Here is a 20,743-nt window from a genome sequence, read left to right as displayed (position 1 = left end):
TAAAAAATATTACATAAATTCCATTGAAGCAACCAACACTATAAATATCTTCACATTCTTCATTACTTTTCCATTCTAAAGAAATAATGTTATGCCAATAATTAAAGTGATATGAAATTATAAGAGTAAAAAAAATACAACCAGTCAACCAAAAGGTTAGATGATCATAAAGGAGCAAAATAATACAATGTAGCCAATTGATAGATGAAATGATTACTACAAAAAAGGACATAGAAAGAAACATTAAAAGCTAGGAGGAAGAGGAGCAAAGCCAAATCACCTTGCACAATTCTATTAAGCAACATTTTGATGAAACAAAGATGATATTTACAATATACACTCATCTTAGTTACCTTTTAATACAAATTAACTTTCACTACAACTAAGAAAAGACAACTTTCAAGAATATCTTCACATTGAGAGAATGATTTTTAGAAACACCTTTGATACCCCAAATCAGTATTCTCCAAAAATTAAGCTTCATTTTTTTACTATTTTCCTGACAGGAAATATTTTCAATTCTTTATTAAATCTTCATTTTGTTCACTCTCCTACTTTGATACCTCTAATAATTGCAAATAAAAATAAGATACACAAGGAGAAAAAGGAAGAAGAAATTCACGATCATGGACACAGGAATCGAACAGTCAACCGCTGTAACAAAGTCATGACCTTTGTGGGTCAGAGTAGTAGATTTTCGGTCAAACCTTCAAGAGAGCATCTGCACTGTTTGCACAAAGTCTCTTTTTGTAGTAGTCGAATTTGCTTTCTCCGTGCTCTTCTGTTGACCGTGGAACTCAGTCCCAGAATTTGAAGACAGATCCGTTTACCACCATTGCTGCTCGTCTCTCGGACAATGGCTTTTTGTTGTTCACAATTATGTCGATGCTTTGATCTGATTTTGACTTCTTTCCTGATTTCCTGTTTTTTCGTCAGACAATAATCTATTGTGTTTGTTCTGGTATTCTGGATGGCCACTCCAAAGGCCATTCCATACATATTAACTAGTTCATGTGCTTGTCAATCCCCGCTTTGCTTATTCCTTACAACTCGAAGAAGGTGCACTTGCGATTGAGATCAATGGTGATCCACGTTCGAAGCCTGGAAGCTGCAGAACCGTCTTCATGCCCACAGTTTCTGCGAGGTCAATTCTGTCAGGTCAGTTCCTTCTCGAATTTGGCAGCTTATAAGAATGCAATTTCGCTCCCAGTTTGATCTGTATTCATGCCCCAGCCTTCCCCACCACGACAATAAATTTCTGTGTGTTGTGCAGCAACCTTTGAATGCAGAATTTGTGGTGAGAACAGCTGGGGCTCAACTGAACTGCTCTTTCATCAGTCTGGAAGAACTGAAGATGGGGCTTGAGACAGAGAATGATCAGGCACCACAGAGGAAACTGAAGCTTCTGGGTCTGCATAGCTTTCGAACAAGTGCAGACATCTTCAAACGCCAACTAACGAAGTGGTCGCCCTCTTTGCACGAGCTCTTCGACGTGGTATATTTTTCTCCGCATTATGCACGTAGATAAATGCTCTCTGCCCACACAACGAGTGGCATACGAGCACTATTTTGCATTGTACCCTGCATTTTGTCCGTCTTCTATGGTTTGCCTCGACGTGATCGGTTTGGGAAGTTGTTGGTAGGGACGGGGTTAAGTGTCTTATGTTTGGAGAATCACTAACTCTATTTTACTTGCCTCGGTTGCACAGGATTACATCAATGGCCCACTTCCTTGCTCAGGAAAATCAGATGTAGAGGGCATCTTCGAGGGTCCATACTACGAATGGTACAGGTTCAAAAAGGTGCACATCAGCCCCTCCACTAGTTGCTATTTAACGGATGTAATTTGTACTAAATCGTTTACAGGACGGTTCTAAATTCCAAGTGTTGAAACGGGCAAACTTTCAAATAGATGTTAATCTTGTGTGAGAGAACCTCATATATCCATTGCTGCTTATCAATGCAGCACTGAGTGTCCTTGACTACCAGTAACCAGTCTCTGTGAAAGCATTCGGGGTTAGAAGCGTATAGAACCTCTGCTTATGCGTTTTCATATTTTGACCGACGCTGCAAAGAGGATCCTGCTTGCTGGCAATCTATATGACCAGGTCCACTCCTATCCGAAGATAGCCTTACACTAAAGTTGCAATTTTCTCGGATCGTCCAGGACTACACGGAGTTTTATTATGTGGATGAGAATCTGTTGTCCTATATCTCCAATTATATGAAGTTGCACGGACCTTACGATGGAATCCTCGGGTTCTCTCAGGTGAGAAAGCTTTGAATTTAATTTAATTTGATTTCGTGTCCTTTATCTTTCAATCAGATCAACAAAAATTTATTAACTCTCATTTAACTCTGCTTCACAGATCGTGTTATAATGTTTTCGCTGTTTGATCAGGGGGCGTGTTTGGGTGGGTATCTCGCTGCAATTCAAGAAAAGGTCAGTTTTTTGAACTCCTTTCATTCTCATCTATTGTTTCTGACGACACTTAGGTTTTAATAGCGAATAAGAATCCGCTTGAGAATGTATAGATATGTTGATACAGATCTATGGATGCAGGGAGTTGGACTTCAAGATGTATCTCCTCTACGTGTACTAGTCCTCATAGCACCAGCTAAACTCCGAGCGCAGCACCTGAAACACGTCTACGACGACCCCAAGATTAAGTGCCCTACTTTGGCACTAATAGGTACAGAATCCATCGGCTAATCACTGGGACTTTGCAAAATTCCGAAACGAACACCAATTACAGCTAAGTCCGCACAATGTAAAGATTTCAGGAAGTTTCAGAACAATGAATCAATTTCGACATGAAGTTCACAACACCATGCAAATTTTGAAGTCTTAATCTTTGCTTACCATTTTTAGCTATCAGCAACATAACTCTTTGTGATAGATGTGCAGGGGCAAGGGATCCGCTAAGAATTCCTGGCTTCGATGTGCTCAAGTCATTTGAGAATCATATCGCTATCGAGCATCGCTTTGGTCACACTGTGCCAAGACTGGGTGAGCTTCTCTAAAACACCACGCCACCTAACTTTCGACTCATTTTCTGAAAACATCATATTCCTTCTCAAAGCAGCATCTATTGGTAAGCTTAACCCGAGGAACCCTTCACAGGGCTGTGAATGAGCTAATTGTCCCTTACCATGTTTAACAGATGATACACAAACTGCAACTGTGGCCCAGTTTCTCAAGTCACAATTGGACGCCATTACTTCTAGTACAGTACCTCCTGAGAGTGAAGCGGAGGCTTCACAGCTGGTTTCAGACGCCATAGACAAGGTCGAGGATGTAAAATCACTCAGTGGCAGTATCCTCACCGACTCACAGAATGAAGTATGTAGTGCAGCCTAATTAAAAAGAGTCTAACGCTAATCCAGTATTCCTGGGTTTCCTTCTTACTTGCTACACTTCACAACTGTTAAGTGGTTGAAGCCAACAGACTTGGGTAGCCAGATCCTGTGTACATAATTCCGCCACCTATTATATGTTACTGAATCAAATATCAATGGGAAATCTAGTGAGCAACATGTAAGTTGGATCACACTCACACGATGTGATGTTTGGGATTAATTAGTAGTACATAACAAAATATTTTCAAAAAAAAAAACTCTGCTTTTGCGTCAAAAAGAAAACAGCAAAAATGTGAATTTTTTTATGATTTTATTTGCATGATATATTGATTTCATTATTGTTTGAAAAAATGTTCATTTATTTGCATGTTGTGTGTATATATATTGTTCTGGTATTTCAAAATTATATTTTAATGCTTGTATGGTAAAAATTGTGCAACAATTTTAAATATTAAAAAATGCATTTAAATTGTATAGTTTTTTAGTTAATTTTTTTATTATTATTTTATTAGATTCATTCAACAAATAAGACAAATACAAGAGCTAAATAATTTTAAAGCTAGAGCCATAAGACAATGTATTTCAAAAACCAATCTCAATTTTGTTGGTTATACACATTAATGCCAAATTAACTTTCTACCCATTTATCTTCTTGTTATAATTCACATTTAATATTTATCAAAAATATAATATAGATAAATTTATAACTATTCAAACATTACAAATTTGTGGTCTATGTCAAATTTTTGCACCACTGTATATCTACTAAATGATATCAAAGATTCTCTCCACAAAACTATGTTAGAGAAAATATTCTTTATTAAAAGAGTTTAGAAATATGTTGTAATTTATAAATGAGTGCTCAAAAAATATGTAAATAAAAAATAGTAGCACTAAAACTTGTAAGAAAAAAGAAAGAAAGAAAGAAAGAAAGAAAGAAATCATAAACATAAAAAAAAGTTTAGAACTTGAAAAGACAAATCTTAAAATGAAATAATATAAAATATATGAAGAGAGTATAAAAACAAAGATTAATTTTAAAATATTTAGAAGCTAGTTAGAATATCTTAGAGATTTTTTTTTATTATTTTTATTATAAAAATTCTGTGATTTGATTTTATTCTATCTGTTGCAAGAGTAGGTATAATATTTTTCGAGAATAAAATGAATTATTACTGTATATCTTGTACTATCTGTAATATCATAAATTATGTTCATATATTGAAGTAAAATGCAGATTTTGCTTACAATTGTAATTTATTTACCGCATGCAATTTTGAATTAAGTATAAGAAATAACCACTTGAACAACATAGAATGCAATATTCAATCATACATTCATATGATGTGGAGTGTATAGTTACATTATATATATTTTTAAACAATAAGAAATAGTAGGTTTTGACATCAGTTTCTTTTATCATAGATTCCAAAACAATTAAAACTTTAAGAAAGATTGTGTTCAGTGCATGGATCACTATTGAAAAAAATTGGAGCTTTAAACATTAAGCTTAATTAACCATGTTCCACACTTAGTTTGTCACTCTCCAGGCCAAGTTCAAAGTATCATAACTAAGTCTCCTAAATTACCAAACAAAGCAAACAAGGCATGATGTTTTAATCCTAACATGACTACTTAACACGGTAGCACAAAAACTGTTTCAACTCGAGCAAGAAAACTTCCTCAAGGTTTACAATCACAAACCTAGAAAGTACAAAACTTCCTCATTTCCAGACTCATTAAAACATGATGCCTTGTTTGCTTTGGGACTACTACAGCTCTCACTCTCACTCAAGTGGACAACTCACCCACATATCTTTACGAAACAAATTGAACTTCAAAAACCACAAACTGATGAATGCATTCCCGGTCTAATGGAGCACAACAGCTCTGGAAATAACCTTTTTTTCCACACATGCAAAACTCTCGTATCTCGAGAAGAGTGTCTGTTAAGAAACTTGTGTTTGCAACGAACTCATTCACCAGTATCTATAAAAGTGTTAACGCTTGGATTTGTGTATTCATCATTGGCAGGCATGGAAGCAAACCAACACTCTGCTTACAATACTGATGAACTCCAAGCAGTTGCACCAAGCTGGGGTTCATTCGCTCATTTTAGTTCTGAACCCTAAGTGTAAACTACCACCCTTGAATGGCTCTTCGTCTTGCTTTGTCAATGTCACACGCGCTTCAATCTAAGACCATGGGATGGAAGTTCACCTCTGCCACTATCTTTGCGGCATTGAAACCAAGAAAGGAACTAGGTTTCAAGAGAGGGATTTACGTGAGCATGAGCAAAAAACATGAATTTCAAATGGGGATTAATCAAGGTGGGAAGCGATGGAAAGTAGGGAGTCCCCTACTCCGCCTTGAAATGCAAAAGAAGAGCTATCTGACGAAAAGAATAGGAGTCGAGGGTCTAAAGTCGAGGGTCATGCTCAATGCGAGCATGAAGGGAAGATAGAGAGCAACCAGAGAAGAGGGAGGAAGAGAAAGGTAGATGAACGAAGCTAAGGAAAACATGGGATAGTTGACTGTATCATATCTGGCAGAGAGAAGGCAGATCCAGAACTGCGAAATGAAGGCTCGGTAGGGCTTACAATCGAGGGAAGCGCCACAGTTAGAAAAAAAAAAACAAAAAAAAAAAAAAAAAAACTCGGAGAATAATGAAGCAACGCTCATTCCATCAAAGCAGTGGCGCCTACGGATTTCAGCTTCTCCACGATTTGCTCCGCCTCTTCTTTCCCTACGCCCGACTTCAACACGATTGGCGCCTTTTCCACCAGCTCCTTGGCCTCCTTGAGACCGAGGTTTGTGAATGTGCGAACCTCCTTGATGATCTTAATCTTGGACCCAGCGTCGAATTTCTCAAGCTTCACATCGAAAGCGGTTTTCTCTGCCTTGGCCTCTTCGACTGCGGCAGGGGCGACACTTGCGCCCCCCATTTGCATTCCTGGCATCATTCCCATAGACATCATGCCCATTCCCTCTGGCAACCCTAATTTCCTTCGCAGCAAGGTGGTGAGATCCGAGACCTCCAGCAACGACAGCTTTGAAATGTCCTCGGCTAGTCTTTGCACCTTCTCCGTGGGCGGGCTCCTGGCCTCGGTTTCATCATCAGATTCGCTAGCTGCCGCAGCGTAAAACCTGAACCCCCTTGGGACCTCATTGAATGACAAAGACGGGCTGGCTGCAATGCGCCGAATGGATCGAAACAGCGAGATCCTAGTTGGACAAGACCACAATTGACTCATTGCACACTGCAATGAATTTCTCTTGACCACACCTACCCAACGCAATCTATAGTGTACGTGCCACAGGCCAATGCGTAAGCCAGTAGCTTTCCTTCGGAATATCACACTCTTACAATAAACTTTCAATGCAAGACACTCCACTGATCTCCCCCCTCCTCTCCACACTTCAGCGCCTCGAAACCTAAAACCCTAATCACCCTTGAACCCTCACAATGAAACTCCACCTAGGTCAATTCCGCAACCGCAAACATGCGCCGATAATAACTTGTGAGGAATTGAGCTGGAAGTATGTGCAGGCTGTGGGGTCACACAAATTTCTACAGTGAAAAAACAATTCACAGAGTGGAGGAAGTGTGAAAAGGCTAATTTGGGGAGCAACTGATGTTAGTGACGTCCACTACGGAGGTAAATGAGAATTTTCCTCGTCAAGCTCTGAGTCACCGTTTCTGGTGATCAGAGGGTCATTTATATCAAGGGTCCTCTTTCAAATGGTCGATTGACCTGCAACGGCGATGCGCTGCTATGCCCGAAAATGATTCAGAATTTCTTCTTGAGATGATACTCAAAATGGTGATGCAGTGATGGTGATTGCTCAAATTTGCTCAAAAATTTCCGTCCTCTTCTCGAGCTCTAGTCCAGCTCGTAGATCTGCCTACAGAGCGCTCACGGATATTAGAATCTGAGTAGATTTAGAAATAAATTTTTTGTTAACCGTTTCCACTTGGGAGACTCATAAGATGAATTGAGCGCTGCTTGAATTTGATCACCTGATGATAGGTTCATCCATCATGTAGTCAAATTGGGCTCCCAACCAATGACGTGGATGAACCCGCATTTAGTGAAAATCAGCCAAGCTAGGAGCCGAAACTAATAAGACTTAATTGAATCATTAGGACCTAACCGGACATTTTTTACTTTTTAAAAATTTATGAGTAAATCTTCTCCAGAATTCCCTCCCGAACCCTGCTCCGAATCATATTTTCAAAACAATCGTTGTTGAATTCTATTTTTAAGACATAAAATTTAAGCGGAGGTCACCTTGCACAGCCATCGACGTTTTCAAGACCTAAAACCTAAAACCCTACACCCTTGTCCAGCATCTGATTCTTGTCTTGCTACGCATTTGCGCATATACTGATTTATTTGTGTTAGTTATCATGTCTTGGCGGTCTTTTATTAGTGATGTGCATGATCATGAACAAAAGCCGAATGTACTGTAGTGATTTTACAGACCTTTTGAATATGTTGAACCAGTCTTGATTAGGAAGCACCTCGAAGGTTTTGCACAGCTCTGTGTTGACCATGTTTTCCGTGGGAAACTCATGTTTGGCGTGTCTGTGCTTATAGTTGTGGCGTTTTGTTTTCTTCAGAGAAGAAGTTGTACTATTTTGTGTAGAATCTCGTCTGTAGTTTTGGAAAGCAGATTGAGCATTTCATGTGTTCGTATCCTGTGATTAGCGTTGAGGTTTTTGTGTCCACCTTGATTTCTGGTCTTTAGAGTTTGTCTTCCTCTTTCCTGGATGTGTGTACTTAACAGTCGAGGTGTAAAGCGATCGAGCCGGCAAGGTTTTCCATCGCTGTGATGACAACAGACATGTGCGAAGTCTATTGGGTCGTGGTTGTGGGTTTCCTTGAGCAGCAATCCCTCGTTATTTGAATTTAAATTTACAATTATTAGAACACAAATGTCTGCTCGAGTTTGTAGTCAGCAGTTGCAAGGTCTGACATTATGTCTCCGCGGGGAGAGTGAGTGTGTTAGAACGTTACAAGCTCGTGGGAAAAGCCTCTTTCTCGAAGGGTCTGGAAGGTTCGCCTGTGGGAAACTTATAGTAAGTAAAACGAGGGTTAGATCGCGCAGCACGCGATCCCCTCTGTGGTGTGCTGAGTACACAGATTCACGGGATCCTCCTCACGATGTCCGAAGCTGTGAGTTAGATTTGGTTTCGGTTGGTGGTGAAGACACAGACCCAAGCAGTGAGCATGTTCCGCAATCGATTGACGCAGAGGAGTGCAACAACGAGCATATTTCTGTGAATGGAAACACCGCAGTAGCAGGCGATGGCCAATCGACTGGCTGCGCGAACAACCAGGTTCAAGAACAGAGCTCTTCCTTTAAAGAACCTTATAAACAGAGTAAGACAGGGTGCATTGGCGTTTCCTCCGTCCGCACAACTGTCTCGAAGCCCAATTATGAATCCACTGTCGGCAACACTTGTCACAGTTTTTCTGTTTTACTTAAAACATCACCCGACCGGGTAGAATTTTCGAAACTGGTCGATGATTCTTTTGAGTATTACGTCCCTGTTGTTGGACACCGTGTGGTTGGGGTTGTAGTATTCGGCAATCATGCTAAAGTCGATGTCGACATTGGCGCCGCTCAGTATGGACAGCTGCACATGCAAGATCTTCTTCCTCTTGATCAACTCCCAATTGATCAGAATAAGTGGATCCTTGCTGACGATACCAAGAAAGGAGATGAAGCAGGCGAAGGAAATGAAAGAGGAGGCCTCGGTACACCACCTCGTGGTCTTCCTTACGTTATACATGATGAGGAAGTCTATGCTTACGAATCTCCTGCGCCGCATTGTGTTGATATTGGTACCGTTCTTGAAATGGAGGTGGTGGGGAAGACGATGACTGGGAAGCCACTCTTGTCTGCGCGCAAAGCTGCTCAACGCGTCGCATGGGACCGCGTTCTGCAGGTGAGGACATCCGATCACACTTCTTCATTTGTTCCATTTGTTCATCATGGTAGCAATGTGATGATTTGTTTTGCGAACCGATCTTCTGCTGTCTCACTTCTGGGGTTAGCTGGGGTGACCAGATCAAAGATGAGCATGAGTCCATCGAAGTTGAGATCGTTGACTATGGAAAAGCTGGTGTCATAGCGAGAGTTGAGGTGCGCAATGGGCTCTTCACTACTTCTTTCGTACACAAGCAACTATACTGACTTTGAAATTTCTTCCACTTTTGAAGTTTTTTTTTTTTTTTTTTATTCACTACTTTTCGTCAATGTGCGTAATTTGCTTCAAAATTCATTTTATTCCTTGGATGCAGGGGCTGCGTGCATTTCTTCCTCTAACTGAATTTGTAATTCCACCCGATACCTCCAAGGGCGAAAGTCACAAAGATTATGTAAGTGGTTGTAAGGTTTCTCTGGCTACGAAGCAATGAATGAATGTCACATGTTGATTTCAATTCGCATTTGGCATTCATCTCTCTGTCTGATGGTTACAAGCGTTTGATGGTTAATATGCTGTGGTTGCGACAGGTAGGTAGAAAATTATGGGTGTGCATTTCTTTTGCAAGAGAGATTCGTGGGAACATTGTCATTAGTGAGAAGGATGCGTGGGTGAGTACAATACTGCTCCATTTAATATTTCTATATTGTCGTTATTCATTTGTTTTACAATCTCCTTGCCACTCTGATGGCTATGTATTTTTAACCTGTCATTTATACAAGTTATTGAAGCAACATAGTGGGCCCAATCAACCTCTAATCGTTTTATCACAATCGCCAACAAAATTGTTGATTTTAACACCTTGTTACTAGAGCTTAACTAGTCTGGTGTGGACGCATGCTGTTTTGGCGTTGGTATTAGCTCTTGGCCCTTTTTAGCTGGATCGAGATATTGACAAGTTCTGTAATTTGAAACAACCAGTAGGCTTCTATTCATCTAGCACTGGTGAGAAATTTCTGCTTTCGGTTCATTTGGCGCTGATTATCTCTTTGAGTGCAGATTCAACGGAATCTTAAACTTGGGTCTCTTCATGATGGCACTGTAACAAAAATTGTCAACTATGGCGCTTATGTCCAGATCAACCGGACGAACATAGGGTATGAGCTCTATTGATGTTTTGATATTCTTCTACAAGCTGAGTACTTGTGAGTGCTTCTGTTGACTTCGAAGGAAGAATGCACATCAACAACTGAAAGTTTCCCCTGTCAAATGATCAATATAGGTGTCAAGGAAACAGATTGATATTAGCAGTTTTTGCTTATGTAATGCACTATCAAGAACGTCTGATTTTGATGTCCACTGCTCGATTGTATGCAGTGGAATAATACATATAAGTAACATGTCAACTGCTCGGATTAATCGAGTTTCTAACGTGCTCAAAGTTGGGGATCAAGTTAAAATGATAGCAGTCGAGTGTCCTACTCCTGGAAAGCTATCTTTCAGGTTTGCGGACTCTAATCATTTTAGTGTGCTTGACCTTCGAAATTCGTCTTCTAGTACCTGAAACGTAGCATGGTCAGATCTGAATTCGCCTCTGAGGACAACTCGCGAGTTTTTAAACTATATCCATGTGATCTATAGTTTGTTCAAAAATTATGAGATGTTGAGCCTTTAACATGGTTTCGTGGTGACTACAGCACTGCTCTTCTGGAGTTCGAGCCTGGGCTTATGCTTCGGGATAAGGAGGTAAAATTTTTCACGACTTTTCCAATTGCCGGGAATCATAATCCTGTTGGTATTTGGGACTGTTGATTATTTTGCCAATGTCCCTCAGAACTTGACGTTTTCTATCTCGTTGTTGGTTGGATCTGCAGAGAGTGTTCAGAGAAGCTGAGCAGACAGCAACAACACTTAGAAAAGAGCATTCCGAAGGGAAGCATCCATCTAAAAATATTGCGGAGAGATCAACCTACTGGAAAACTTCCAAGTCCATCTCAAATTTGGAGTGGCTTGATTTCAGAAACGGTGAATCTTACAGCAATCTTCTACTCGGTAGACTGCGAAATGAATGTTTTCCAATGTGATTGAGGCTCTGTCGTGAGATATTTCCTATGGATCGCGAAGCTAATCTGTCATTAATTATTGAATAGTCTAGTAAGCGTTGGAATGAAGCTGCAAAATTTAAGTGGCCTGGATGCACACCCTCGCTTCTTAATGGGACAAGTCTTTTGACAAAATTCATGGTGCTTGTTGTGTGCGCTGATGTACATCTGTTACACTTGCTTGTGTTGGTATTTAGCCAGGCTAGGCAGCTAAGTGAAGGACGTCCTCTTCAAACTTGAAGGGGATGCTATTCTCAGATTCCTTTTCTGCCGTTGGGTTGATTAAAAGTATTCACATAGCTCTGCCTGTCAAGGGAAGATTCGTGCAAAAGAAAAGTTACTTTCACAATTAACAAACGAAGAGGTTACATGCCCTGCCAAGTTGTTTGGTGGGGATTAGTTGAAGTGAGCCAAAAGTGGGGGATATAACCGTCTGTCTGCCTCCCCTGTTGCACTTGTTAATGATGTATAACAACTTCCACTTGCCGTAAGCTTAAATCGCAGTTATTATCCCGGATTCTCTAACTTATGTGGGATCCTTGCCCTTCCCACCTCAAGTTCTATCACATTTAGTAGATGTTGATATCAGTAGTTAGCGGCTCGACATGATTTTCCGAAATTCTGTTTTCATGATTGTAGCATATGAAGTTTTTGAACCACTAGTGAGGTGACAAGTCCGCAGATTATTGAGGCGTTGTTCTATTTCTCGTGCTGTAGCAACAACCATGAGTGATAAACTTGACTGATGATACCAGAACCTTCAGCTTCGGCACTATGTAATAACTCATGCGATTCCTTGTTCCGGGTGGTTGCAACTGTTGTATGATTGTGTCACTTCACGTGGTCAGACGTCAGCACGGATATCGTTCATGATCTCTGTCGAAGGTGATTGGGGTCATCTCAACCTTCGGTTTATTTTGCAATTTTTCAAAATGAATAGTAGTGTGACTAAACTAAACTATCGTATATCACGAAGTTCACTTTCAGCGACACGAAGAGAAAATGTGAGATTTGTGGTGTTCAAAATGTAAAATTGTCAACCACGGTAGAAAATGAGACCATGTCGAAATGGCTCATCACTTTGGTCAAAGCCTGGATTGAAGATTCACCAAAGCGATGTGCGACTTGGACATGCAACTGTTTCTTTCATTCGGGTAGTACGGCCTACCTTGAAACAAAGAAGGCTATGACTACCAAAAATGCACATGAATATAGATGATCAAGCTATCACCTGTTCAAGAGTTCAAAGGTGGTCGTTGCTACTGTCTGTGTTACTGGAAAATAAGTTGAGCTAATAACTGGAGGAGAGACCCCACTTTTCTGGTAAGTGAGCTCCTTGGTGAACACTATAATAGATAGTAATGAGAAGTATGATAATCTAAATGAATCTATGCTACAAGTAGATCACATAGATCATAATAAGTATTATGAACTCTATGGGACTAGTCATGTATAGTACAAGCTCCATTTCCCAAAATTACTCGAACCCAGCTGGGTACACGAGTTCAATAGATACCTTGAGCTCATGACATGGCACCCTGCATCCACAAAATTAGTATAAACAGATTTCATCATTCTCCGGCTGGACAAGGAATGAACCTATCCTGAAACACTCAACTCACATTTTGAAAGTTCATAAGAGCATTTGGAAAAATTAATGGCATTTATCAATAAAAATAGAATTTAAAATTGGATTCAGAGCATGTGATCAACACATGCATACATCGAAATCCACAGCACATGAGCTGTTAATAATTACAGGCTCATTAAAGTGTTAGATCAAACCTTAAATAATGACTGGACGTCGTTTTAACATCCACTGGTTACTTGATGAATAACCCAGCCAATCCAAACATGCGACGACATCGTAACCTCCCAAGGTTGTTAGTCCAGCATGGTATTGCACTAGCAAATATTTGTAACGATCCGGCTTGTTTCACAAAATGTGCTGCACACGAATAAAATCCAAAAGTTACAATGTTGCATATTGTTTAAGTGTGAAATCATCGCCATAAGGTTGACTTATTCAATGCCCGATATAGTTTTGTTACTGGGGTTCATCATGGTTGAAACACAACATGCGAATATATCCTGCCGGTTTACAACGAATATACATTGGGCATGCGATCTGTTTGCTGTCATCCTAGGGACTAAGGATGGAAGTCAAAAAATGTCTACAGGGGTTGAGATGAGGCTCACCGAAAAAATTGGCCGTCAAAGAGTCAGCGATCGAGAAACGACTGACATACAAGGCTGGGATATACTTCGGAGGGTGATGTTGATGATCATTGATGTCCACTACCTAGTGATATCAAACAACACTATCTGCAAGCTTTCGCCGAAAAATGGGATGAGTTGTTATAATCAACCAACTGATTGTTATGAAATTGGCAGACTTTGCCAAAAGCATGAGCAACCTCTGGAACTGCTATATCAGCCAGAATTTAACTCTTCATGGATATTGTAATCTCTGCAAAACATTCACCATGCGACCAAGAAGTCAAAAAGAACTTCATCTGAATACCTCATGGTTTTGAGAGCTGTGAAACCTGCTGGCTGGGAAAGTTCTAGGCAAGAGCTCTTCAACATTTACTTTTGCATCATTCGAATGCCTACAAGCTTTTCTTAGCTTTCGGCAGCTTACTGCTTCCACTCCCGCGATAAACTTTGCAATAACTGGTCGATGGTCTGAAAGCCCTGCTTCAATCATTGAGTAACTCAACTGTGTCAAGCCTTGACCATATGATAATATTCGGTCACACCTGCAAACATATAAACCTCCTATGAGGAAAAACAAAATGTATGATGTCTCTACGTAATAACAAATTATGATGGTTTGGACGCATTTTAGATATGGTTCAAACTCACAGCCTAAAACCAATTAAGTCTATAAATAAAACTTGTGAAAATTTTCAAATAACAAGCCTCTATATTTAAAGCATGTATCTATTAAGAATGCGGTTCAAAATAAACCATAAACATAATAATCCAGACCAAAACTACAGAATCAATACATATGATCCGATGGCTCTGTTTACTGCACTGACGATTGACAACTGAGAGTCCTACCCCATATTAGTAGCGCTTTTTACTGGCAGTAAATGAAGGCTTCCATTACCATGCAGGTGTACGTCGCTTATCCCCTTTGAATGTATCTTCACCAAAGTACTGGTCAGATTCCACCACAAACTTATACGTTGGAGGAAAAGTGATGACATCTTCATGCCAGCCCTTAAAAACCCGCCCAGCATTTCTCTCCATTTTCAACTATGTGAACAACAATCTGGGTATCAGAAATGAGTAAGATTAAGCTAATAGGAAATTTTCCAAAAAAATCATCTGCGACACTTTTCAGTTAATCATTGTGCCTAAATTAACAGTGATATTGGGTAGGTACTGAAAGAAACAGCCTTGTATCCACTTTAAATTGCAAACCACCTAAAATGTCAAAAACTATACCTGGTCTCTAGCCAGAAGACTCTTCCAATCACATTGATTGACAAGGGCCCATGTTTCCATATCCGGTAGATCGATCCGATAGTTTAAATCTCCCAACCATATGATTCGGCTGCACGTCATTGTTCCAACAAACAACAAGTCGCAGGATTAGACAAGTTAACCTTCTAGGCCAAAACTTGGTCTATTGAATAAATCGTCATCCACATTCAGATAAAATATTCAGAACGAGCAGTTCAGTACAAGGCACTGTGCAGAGATGCGCGACCTGTAATCATTAAAAATATAACTCATATCTGCTGATTAATTTCACTTACTACGAACATTGCTGCAGAATTTGGAAGAAACAAGTGGCAGAATCAACATGATACTTACTCATGTGCCAAAATTGTCTCTGGTAACTGCACTCCTAAAGATTTTTCCAATCTAGGAAAAGTGGTGCGACGAAGAACGTAATCAACATCAGCATTCCGACGAAACTCATCACCATCATTGTGACCAGATGTCAAATGTGTACATACAAAGCAGAAGCTAGTTTGGTGTAGACAAAAACTGACAGAAACAGCACCCTGCACAGTAATCTCTAGTAGTCAAACCCCTAAAAAGATGCTGGACAAGACAAAGGATTCAATCCTAGATGTGGTTATCGATAATTGAATGGTGGTTACAAGGTGCATAACATGATCGGAATAGAATTGAAGCAGGATCATATGTCACGATAATTCTTTAGTATACATCTCAGAACTGAAATTAGAGATCAATACATACCTTGTTTCTGAGAAAATTCAGAATTCCACAACCAACAACGCTAACTTTTACATTGTTGACATATCGTCGTAGGTCTGACCGTATCCATACAGATATGAAAACCCCAACCATCTGCTTACTCGCAAGCCGAGAATACCGGTTACAAGAATGTTCGATGAGGGTTCGAGAAGAGTTAAAAGGCAGAGATTCTTCAGTAACGTTATCTCCAGGCATCGATGTCTCACAGAGCCAATCCTCTGCCACTTTAACATGCTCAGTCAAACTCTTCACGGTCCGATTCATGCTACTTGATCTTATTTTTCCCAGAAGCCATTGGCTATCGCTTGAATTTAGAATTTTCTGAGGAAGTAAGGATGATTCGATAGGATCCGCCGTGAAGACTAAGCCAGCGTGTTCAGAGATTTCAGGAACGTCACTTATAGCCTCATTCTCATTCCACATTGGAGACGCAGGTTCACTATAACTTCTATGAGGTCTTTCGCAACACTTCACCCTGTTATTGAGAGCCTGCCGAATCAAGCCATCCCATATGACGGTAGGCGCGTCATCTTCCACACATAGCACATTGTTGGTACTAAGTGGCACAACCTCCTGAAACCTGCAGAATCCTCTACCCCAGTTACTGATAAGCACCATTAAAGATTGACTGCAAAAACTATCATAGATGCGCATATTTGTATCATCGCTTTGCTGATACCTTGGAGCTTCTCCCTCTGCATGCGAATAGGAGAAGCACCATCTGAACCACCTTCAGCAATGCAACAAGGAATACTCACCCAAGAACATAGATGTCTGCAGGATTTGGACAGTCTAAAAACCCATCTAAGTTGATATCGTCTGGAGGAAGTAACCCTCCAACATTCCAGGTACCAACTGAAATTCTGCGTCATTACAGAAACGTCAATGCGTGTCGAAGGGAGTACTGAGCAATCCTAGATCACAAGCAGTCGATTATAATAATTAGAATATCAGAAAGAAAAACAAAAACAGTGGGAAGCAACATAATCAACAAATAAACCACTCGAATTGATACCCAAAGACTACCAAAATCCAGGAAGTCAGCTAGGTTACCAAGAAAGTGCAAAAGAAACTTACTTATATTCATTGTTAACAACGAATTGCTTTCTCAGAGTCTCTGACTGCACTCGCGGAAGCGGGTTCTTGTGTGATAAATCTGAGACCAAATTGACAAGCTAAAACATCAACTGAAGAATCTAAACAAAAACACGTGATTCCAACTCCCATGCTACATGATGCACCTGCCACATTTCTCTCCTGAAACTGAAGAAATACTACAACATCTGCTGATCTAACTCAATTACGTAATCAGCTACGAATTCTTCACATGTAGACAGCTATATCATTGAAATTGACCTGCAAATGGTGTCGCATCTGAGTCTGGTTCTGAATCGGCCAGCATCCTTGTACCCTCATCACCAGACCCTCCAGCGCCTGACAATGCACAACATATACTAACAGGTTAACGTTCACACTGATCGCTCTGGTTATAAAAAGAGGATGACAGAAGCACTATTCGAAATACTTACCATCGCTAGCTCCAAAGTCTTCTGACTCACTGGACTCATCAGCGTTAGAGTCAATGTCTCGATCGAAGTCATCTCCAGTCTCTCCAAAGCTTATCCACTTCTTCAACAGTTGCCGGGGCCAATACTGCAAGGACCGCGAGAAGGCTTTACAGAGCTACTGGATTACTAAATAAACCTCGGCAAGCACCACACCAAATCTGTGAGTAGAACGACTAGTTTACCCCTACTTCAATCAACGCTTTTGTACAAGATACTCGATTCAAAATTCAGAACCAAGTGCGCGTTTCAAGAAATGTCGAAACAGAATTCGGCATTCACAACCAACAGCCTTCACCGTTCTAGAGATTAAACATTGCTCGAGCACATCGTCTTGTCGCAAGTACAACAGTTCTCGTCTTTCCATTATCTAATGCCATCACTGTCCTCTTACAAAAGAAAATGAGTGTTGAGAATATCTCAGAGGTTTCTACGACCAACCTCAGCTTGCCTGTCTTGCATTGGCTTAGGTTGCTTTAAGCAAGCACTATGCTTTCAAAATCTGCAGAAACTTGACACAAACAAAACCATGATTAAAAATGCAGAAAATTCTAAATCCGACCATATGACATTCTCGACATTGACAAGCTTTTAGTCCGAATGATACCAGCTTAGAAGTCACTTGATAATAAAAGCCTTGAAGAGAAACTCAGCTCAAGCCCAGCACTTAATTCCATCGAAACAATTTGTAACAACAGAGCAGTTCACACTAGTGCGTAGGCTAGCAAAAGAGTATTTTCAGGATGTTAAAAGAGCAACAAGGTAAGATGATTGGGAAATCTATGTAAAAGTAGAACAGAGTGCGCCTGAACTTCAATAGAGACCATCCTACCACTAATGACCTTTGAGAGGCTTTCGGACACTTGCAATGCAGCCTTTGCGGAAATTGCCACAAGAGAACTAATCCAGGAGAGGATCGGAGAATATTTTATAAACATTACGCCGGTAGCATGACGATTACACATGCCAGCAGCAGTACGTCAGAACTAATCTTGGATGATGTGTGCTTACCTGAACTTGGAGTACAGAAACTCCGTTCAAGGCCTGAGGGATATCTAACACCAAATTGTTGCTGGAGTGACTCCCCAGAGTTAAATGGATTTCACTATTACGATAGCATTCTCTCCTGTACCATGACAAGGTGCTTTTCACTTGGCAGCATTTTCAAGCCTGACGTGCTCTCTTCCGGAGTTTCGCCAATAAAAAGATAACTTTCTGGCTGCACCACCCTTACCCACTTTTCCCAAGGACAATTGAAAAATGATTCGGTGCAAGAATCTCCGGTGCTTCTCTTTTTCTGACAGTAATTAGGCGCGTATGCAAAAGAAAATGCGATCACGTGATATACCACAGTCGCGGAGTGAGGTATAGCTTAGAATGCCGTCACCTCTGTAGGATTCTCTGCGATAAATATGGCAGCACTGCCTTCCAGACTCACGGCTAGGGATATAAGAGATGGGAGCTCGCGAAATCGTGAGAGGTGAAAGAATGTGGAGAAGACTCCAATGGACATTCCAGCGCCAAATTCGACAGAACCTCCTGTGACAGCTCAGACGCAGACCATTCAACCTAAATTTTGAACTCCGCCTACATAGATTGAATTAAGGGAAAAATCAAATAACAAGTCTTCGCTCGCCTGAGGAAAGGAATGTGATGTGTAGGAGCCCTTGTGACACACAAACTGGCGTATTAATGCTGAACATAAAAGTTCATTACACTTAAACAAGTCAAAGCTTCAACCTGACTCCGCCAAGAAACACCAGACGTTGCACAGCCTAGGATTTGAAGGAGAAAACCAGAACCAGAAACACTACCTGAGAACCCCCTCAAAACGCTACTCGCATTCTAAGTACTACTCCTTCTACAACTCTTCGTGTCCTCTCGGAAGTTCGCGTAGGCAGGAATAAAACACGCTGAAAAACACCTCCACGCTACACCGCGATCCAAAAGAACCACCAGAATATCCTTCGAGTAATAAATTATCGTCAAAGCTAGCACACTGACCTCCACACATGCTCCCTCAAGCGCATCAAACATCCCACAAGTCACGCAACCTCACTCACTTTCTCACTACAGGCCTAGTGTTCGCGAATCGAATCCCCGCCCCCTGCCGTGAACAGAAACCAACTAGGAGCCTGTCTTGAACCTCCCGCGGACCAGCGGGAAAAAATAGCAATCATTTAAAACCTGTTGAACACACTACTACAGCGACCGCGAAAGTACGGGAGCACGATCAAAGAGTGAGTCGCAAACAACGCCACGATCACAACGCAGGATCCAAGCAAAGGAAGAGGGGAGCACTAACTAATCCCAATAGCGTGTCAGAGCACCAGCTGCTAGCTGTCTTTCACACTGCATGGAACTCCCGCAATTCTAAGCAGCCAAGGTGGCGAGAGAAAGAGCACGATATAGAGAAGGCCCCCACGCTTCATAGCTCTGCGGGCAGCAGTCCGTCCTATTGAAGAGAAGCAGCGGAGACGCAATAAAGCTGTAATGCGCAAGCTGTAGTGTAGATTTATGCGAAGGAACGATGGCGACCCCGCAACTCATCGTCTCATTCATGGCTTGAGAGACACACACAAGCACATACACCCAGAGAGACACAGGCATCCAGCGTGGGGCAGGGGAGAGAAGGGGAGGAAGAAGGGGGGGGGATGCGCACCCACCCACTCCGCGCATTTTGTCTTTCCGTTTCCTTGCTGTCTTTATCCTTTCCCCCCTGCACACTCCCCCCCCCCGCGCCTTTTCATCCTCCTCCCACCGGGCAGCCCGGCATCCTCTCCTTTCGGGATTCCCCCATCCTCGACTTGGTTCCCTTTTCTTTCCGCCACAAGCATCTTTCCCCACTCCCTCTTTCCTCGACCGCATCTTTCCATGATTCTTCTTTCCGATATCGCATCTTTTTCGTGATTGGTTTCTTTCTGTTTTACATCTTTTCAGGATCTCCTTTTCTTTTACTTTTTCGTTTTCGTTTAAAAAAAACTCCAAGATTGTCAAGCTCCTCCTCTTCACGTAAGTTTATTATGGACTAATTAAGACTAATAAAAGTAAATATTGAATTGAGCATGCAACCCACAATAATTCAAGGATTGTAAGAGAATTATCCTCAAGCTTTTTCTGAAACTTTTATTACGAATGCAGAGAATAAATTTTTATTTTATGTTTTTTTTTCAAATTAGTTTCATGATCTGATTCACAGTATTCATGCAAACATGTATATTAACACGAATAATAATGATATATACATATCAAAATTTGATCGGATTTTGGAAGTTATACGTTTCTCTAAGAAAATTGAAAATTATAGTTGTTCTAGACTGCACTTTTAGTATTTAGAAAACTAACAACATCAAATGAACAGTATATTATTTCACAAAGTGGAAGTGAGTATTAATTTAAAAAATAAAAAATAAAAAACCAAGTCTTTTTTTTAAAATATAAAAACAATTTAAATTTCACAAACATTACTGCTCAAACATTAAAAAAATGAAAAACGAAATCTTTTTTGTCTTGAAATAAATAAGAATAAAGAATAAAAT

The 20,743-nt window shown here is 40.6% G+C and overlaps 4 protein-coding genes across 20 annotated transcripts; 2 read left to right on the top strand and 2 right to left on the bottom strand.

Moving 5' to 3' along the window:
* Positions 1-1,044: 1,044 nt before the first annotated feature.
* LOC112272691 (esterase FUS5) lies at positions 1,045-3,516 on the top strand. The gene is made up of 8 exons (XM_024500709.3): positions 1,045-1,158; positions 1,274-1,495; positions 1,710-1,802; positions 2,168-2,269; positions 2,402-2,443; positions 2,564-2,693; positions 2,909-3,010; positions 3,165-3,516. The coding sequence occupies exons 1-8, from the start codon at positions 1,081-1,083 to the stop codon at positions 3,359-3,361; spliced, it is 966 nt and encodes a 321-aa protein (XP_024356477.2). The 5' UTR covers positions 1,045-1,080; the 3' UTR covers positions 3,362-3,516.
* Positions 3,517-5,350: 1,834 nt separating this feature from the next.
* Positions 5,351-6,855, bottom strand: LOC112272690 (uncharacterized). The gene has a single exon (XM_024500708.3). It carries the CDS (start codon positions 6,612-6,614, stop codon positions 6,039-6,041), a length of 576 nt encoding a protein of 191 aa, XP_024356476.1. The 5' UTR covers positions 6,615-6,855; the 3' UTR covers positions 5,351-6,038.
* An 838-nt stretch (positions 6,856-7,693) lies between these two features.
* LOC112272688 (protein PIGMENT DEFECTIVE 338, chloroplastic) lies at positions 7,694-11,541 on the top strand. The gene is made up of 8 exons (XM_024500697.3): positions 7,694-9,316; positions 9,439-9,513; positions 9,672-9,749; positions 9,886-9,966; positions 10,355-10,452; positions 10,673-10,798; positions 10,993-11,041; positions 11,170-11,541. Exons 1-8 carry the CDS (start codon positions 8,300-8,302, stop codon positions 11,377-11,379), a joined length of 1,734 nt encoding a protein of 577 aa, XP_024356465.1. The 5' UTR covers positions 7,694-8,299; the 3' UTR covers positions 11,380-11,541.
* A 902-nt stretch (positions 11,542-12,443) lies between these two features.
* LOC112272689 (type IV inositol polyphosphate 5-phosphatase 9) lies at positions 12,444-19,870 on the bottom strand. 17 transcript variants are annotated; one of them, XM_024500698.3, is made up of 14 exons: positions 18,216-19,870; positions 17,646-17,706; positions 17,169-17,292; positions 16,996-17,073; positions 16,717-16,795; positions 16,398-16,502; positions 15,622-16,219; positions 15,229-15,422; positions 14,857-14,965; positions 14,516-14,664; positions 13,922-14,159; positions 13,597-13,722; positions 13,183-13,345; positions 12,444-12,935 (listed from the first exon to the last, which is right to left on the bottom strand). In XM_024500698.3, exons 2-12 carry the CDS (start codon positions 17,664-17,666, stop codon positions 13,696-13,698), a joined length of 1,722 nt encoding a protein of 573 aa, XP_024356466.1. In that variant the 5' UTR covers positions 17,667-17,706; positions 18,216-19,870; the 3' UTR covers positions 12,444-12,935; positions 13,183-13,345; positions 13,597-13,695. The 17 variants fall into 17 exon arrangements, with proteins under 17 accessions (XP_024356466.1, XP_090100909.1, XP_024356468.1 ...); XM_090244783.1 differs by having other exon boundaries at positions 14,467-14,664; positions 17,646-17,715; positions 18,216-19,868; XM_024500700.3 differs by having other exon boundaries at positions 13,597-13,729; positions 18,216-19,852.
* Positions 19,871-20,743: the final 873 nt, after the last annotated feature.

This window comes from Physcomitrium patens, chromosome 19, assembly GCF_059467195.1.
Source record: "Physcomitrium patens ecotype Gransden chromosome 19, ASM5946719v1, whole genome shotgun sequence".
NCBI lineage: Eukaryota > Viridiplantae > Streptophyta > Bryopsida > Funariales > Funariaceae > Physcomitrium > Physcomitrium patens.
The sequence above is the reverse complement of the archived record's forward strand: the minus strand, read 5'-3'. Positions and strand labels throughout refer to the sequence as shown.

Excerpts from the sequence above, each read along its gene's own strand:
- LOC112272688 (XM_024500697.3), top strand. The coding sequence starts at position 8,300 with ATGTCTGCTCGAGTTTGTAGTCAGCAGTTGCAAGGTCTGACATTATGT. Across the intron at positions 9,514-9,671 it reads GTGTCATAGCGAGAGTTGAG|GGGCTGCGTGCATTTCTTCC; the intron begins GTGCGCAATGGG and ends CCTTGGATGCAG. Across the intron at positions 11,042-11,169 it reads TTATGCTTCGGGATAAGGAG|AGAGTGTTCAGAGAAGCTGA; the intron begins GTAAAATTTTTC and ends TTGGATCTGCAG.
- LOC112272691 (XM_024500709.3), top strand. The coding sequence starts at position 1,081 with ATGGTGATCCACGTTCGAAGCCTGGAAGCTGCAGAACCGTCTTCATGC. Across the intron at positions 1,159-1,273 it reads TGCGAGGTCAATTCTGTCAG|CAACCTTTGAATGCAGAATT; the intron begins GTCAGTTCCTTC and ends TGTGTTGTGCAG. Across the intron at positions 2,270-2,401 it reads GAATCCTCGGGTTCTCTCAG|GGGGCGTGTTTGGGTGGGTA; the intron begins GTGAGAAAGCTT and ends CTGTTTGATCAG.
- LOC112272690 (XM_024500708.3), bottom strand. The coding sequence starts at position 6,614 with ATGAGTCAATTGTGGTCTTGTCCAACTAGGATCTCGCTGTTTCGATCC.
- LOC112272689 (XM_024500698.3), bottom strand. The coding sequence starts at position 17,666 with ATGCAAGACAGGCAAGCTGAG. Across the intron at positions 16,220-16,397 it reads GCAGACATCTATGTTCTTGG|GTTTCAGGAGGTTGTGCCAC; the intron begins GTGAGTATTCCT and ends AGGATTCTGCAG. Across the intron at positions 14,966-15,228 it reads GAGACAATTTTGGCACATGA|CCGAATCATATGGTTGGGAG; the intron begins GTAAGTATCATG and ends AATGACGTGCAG.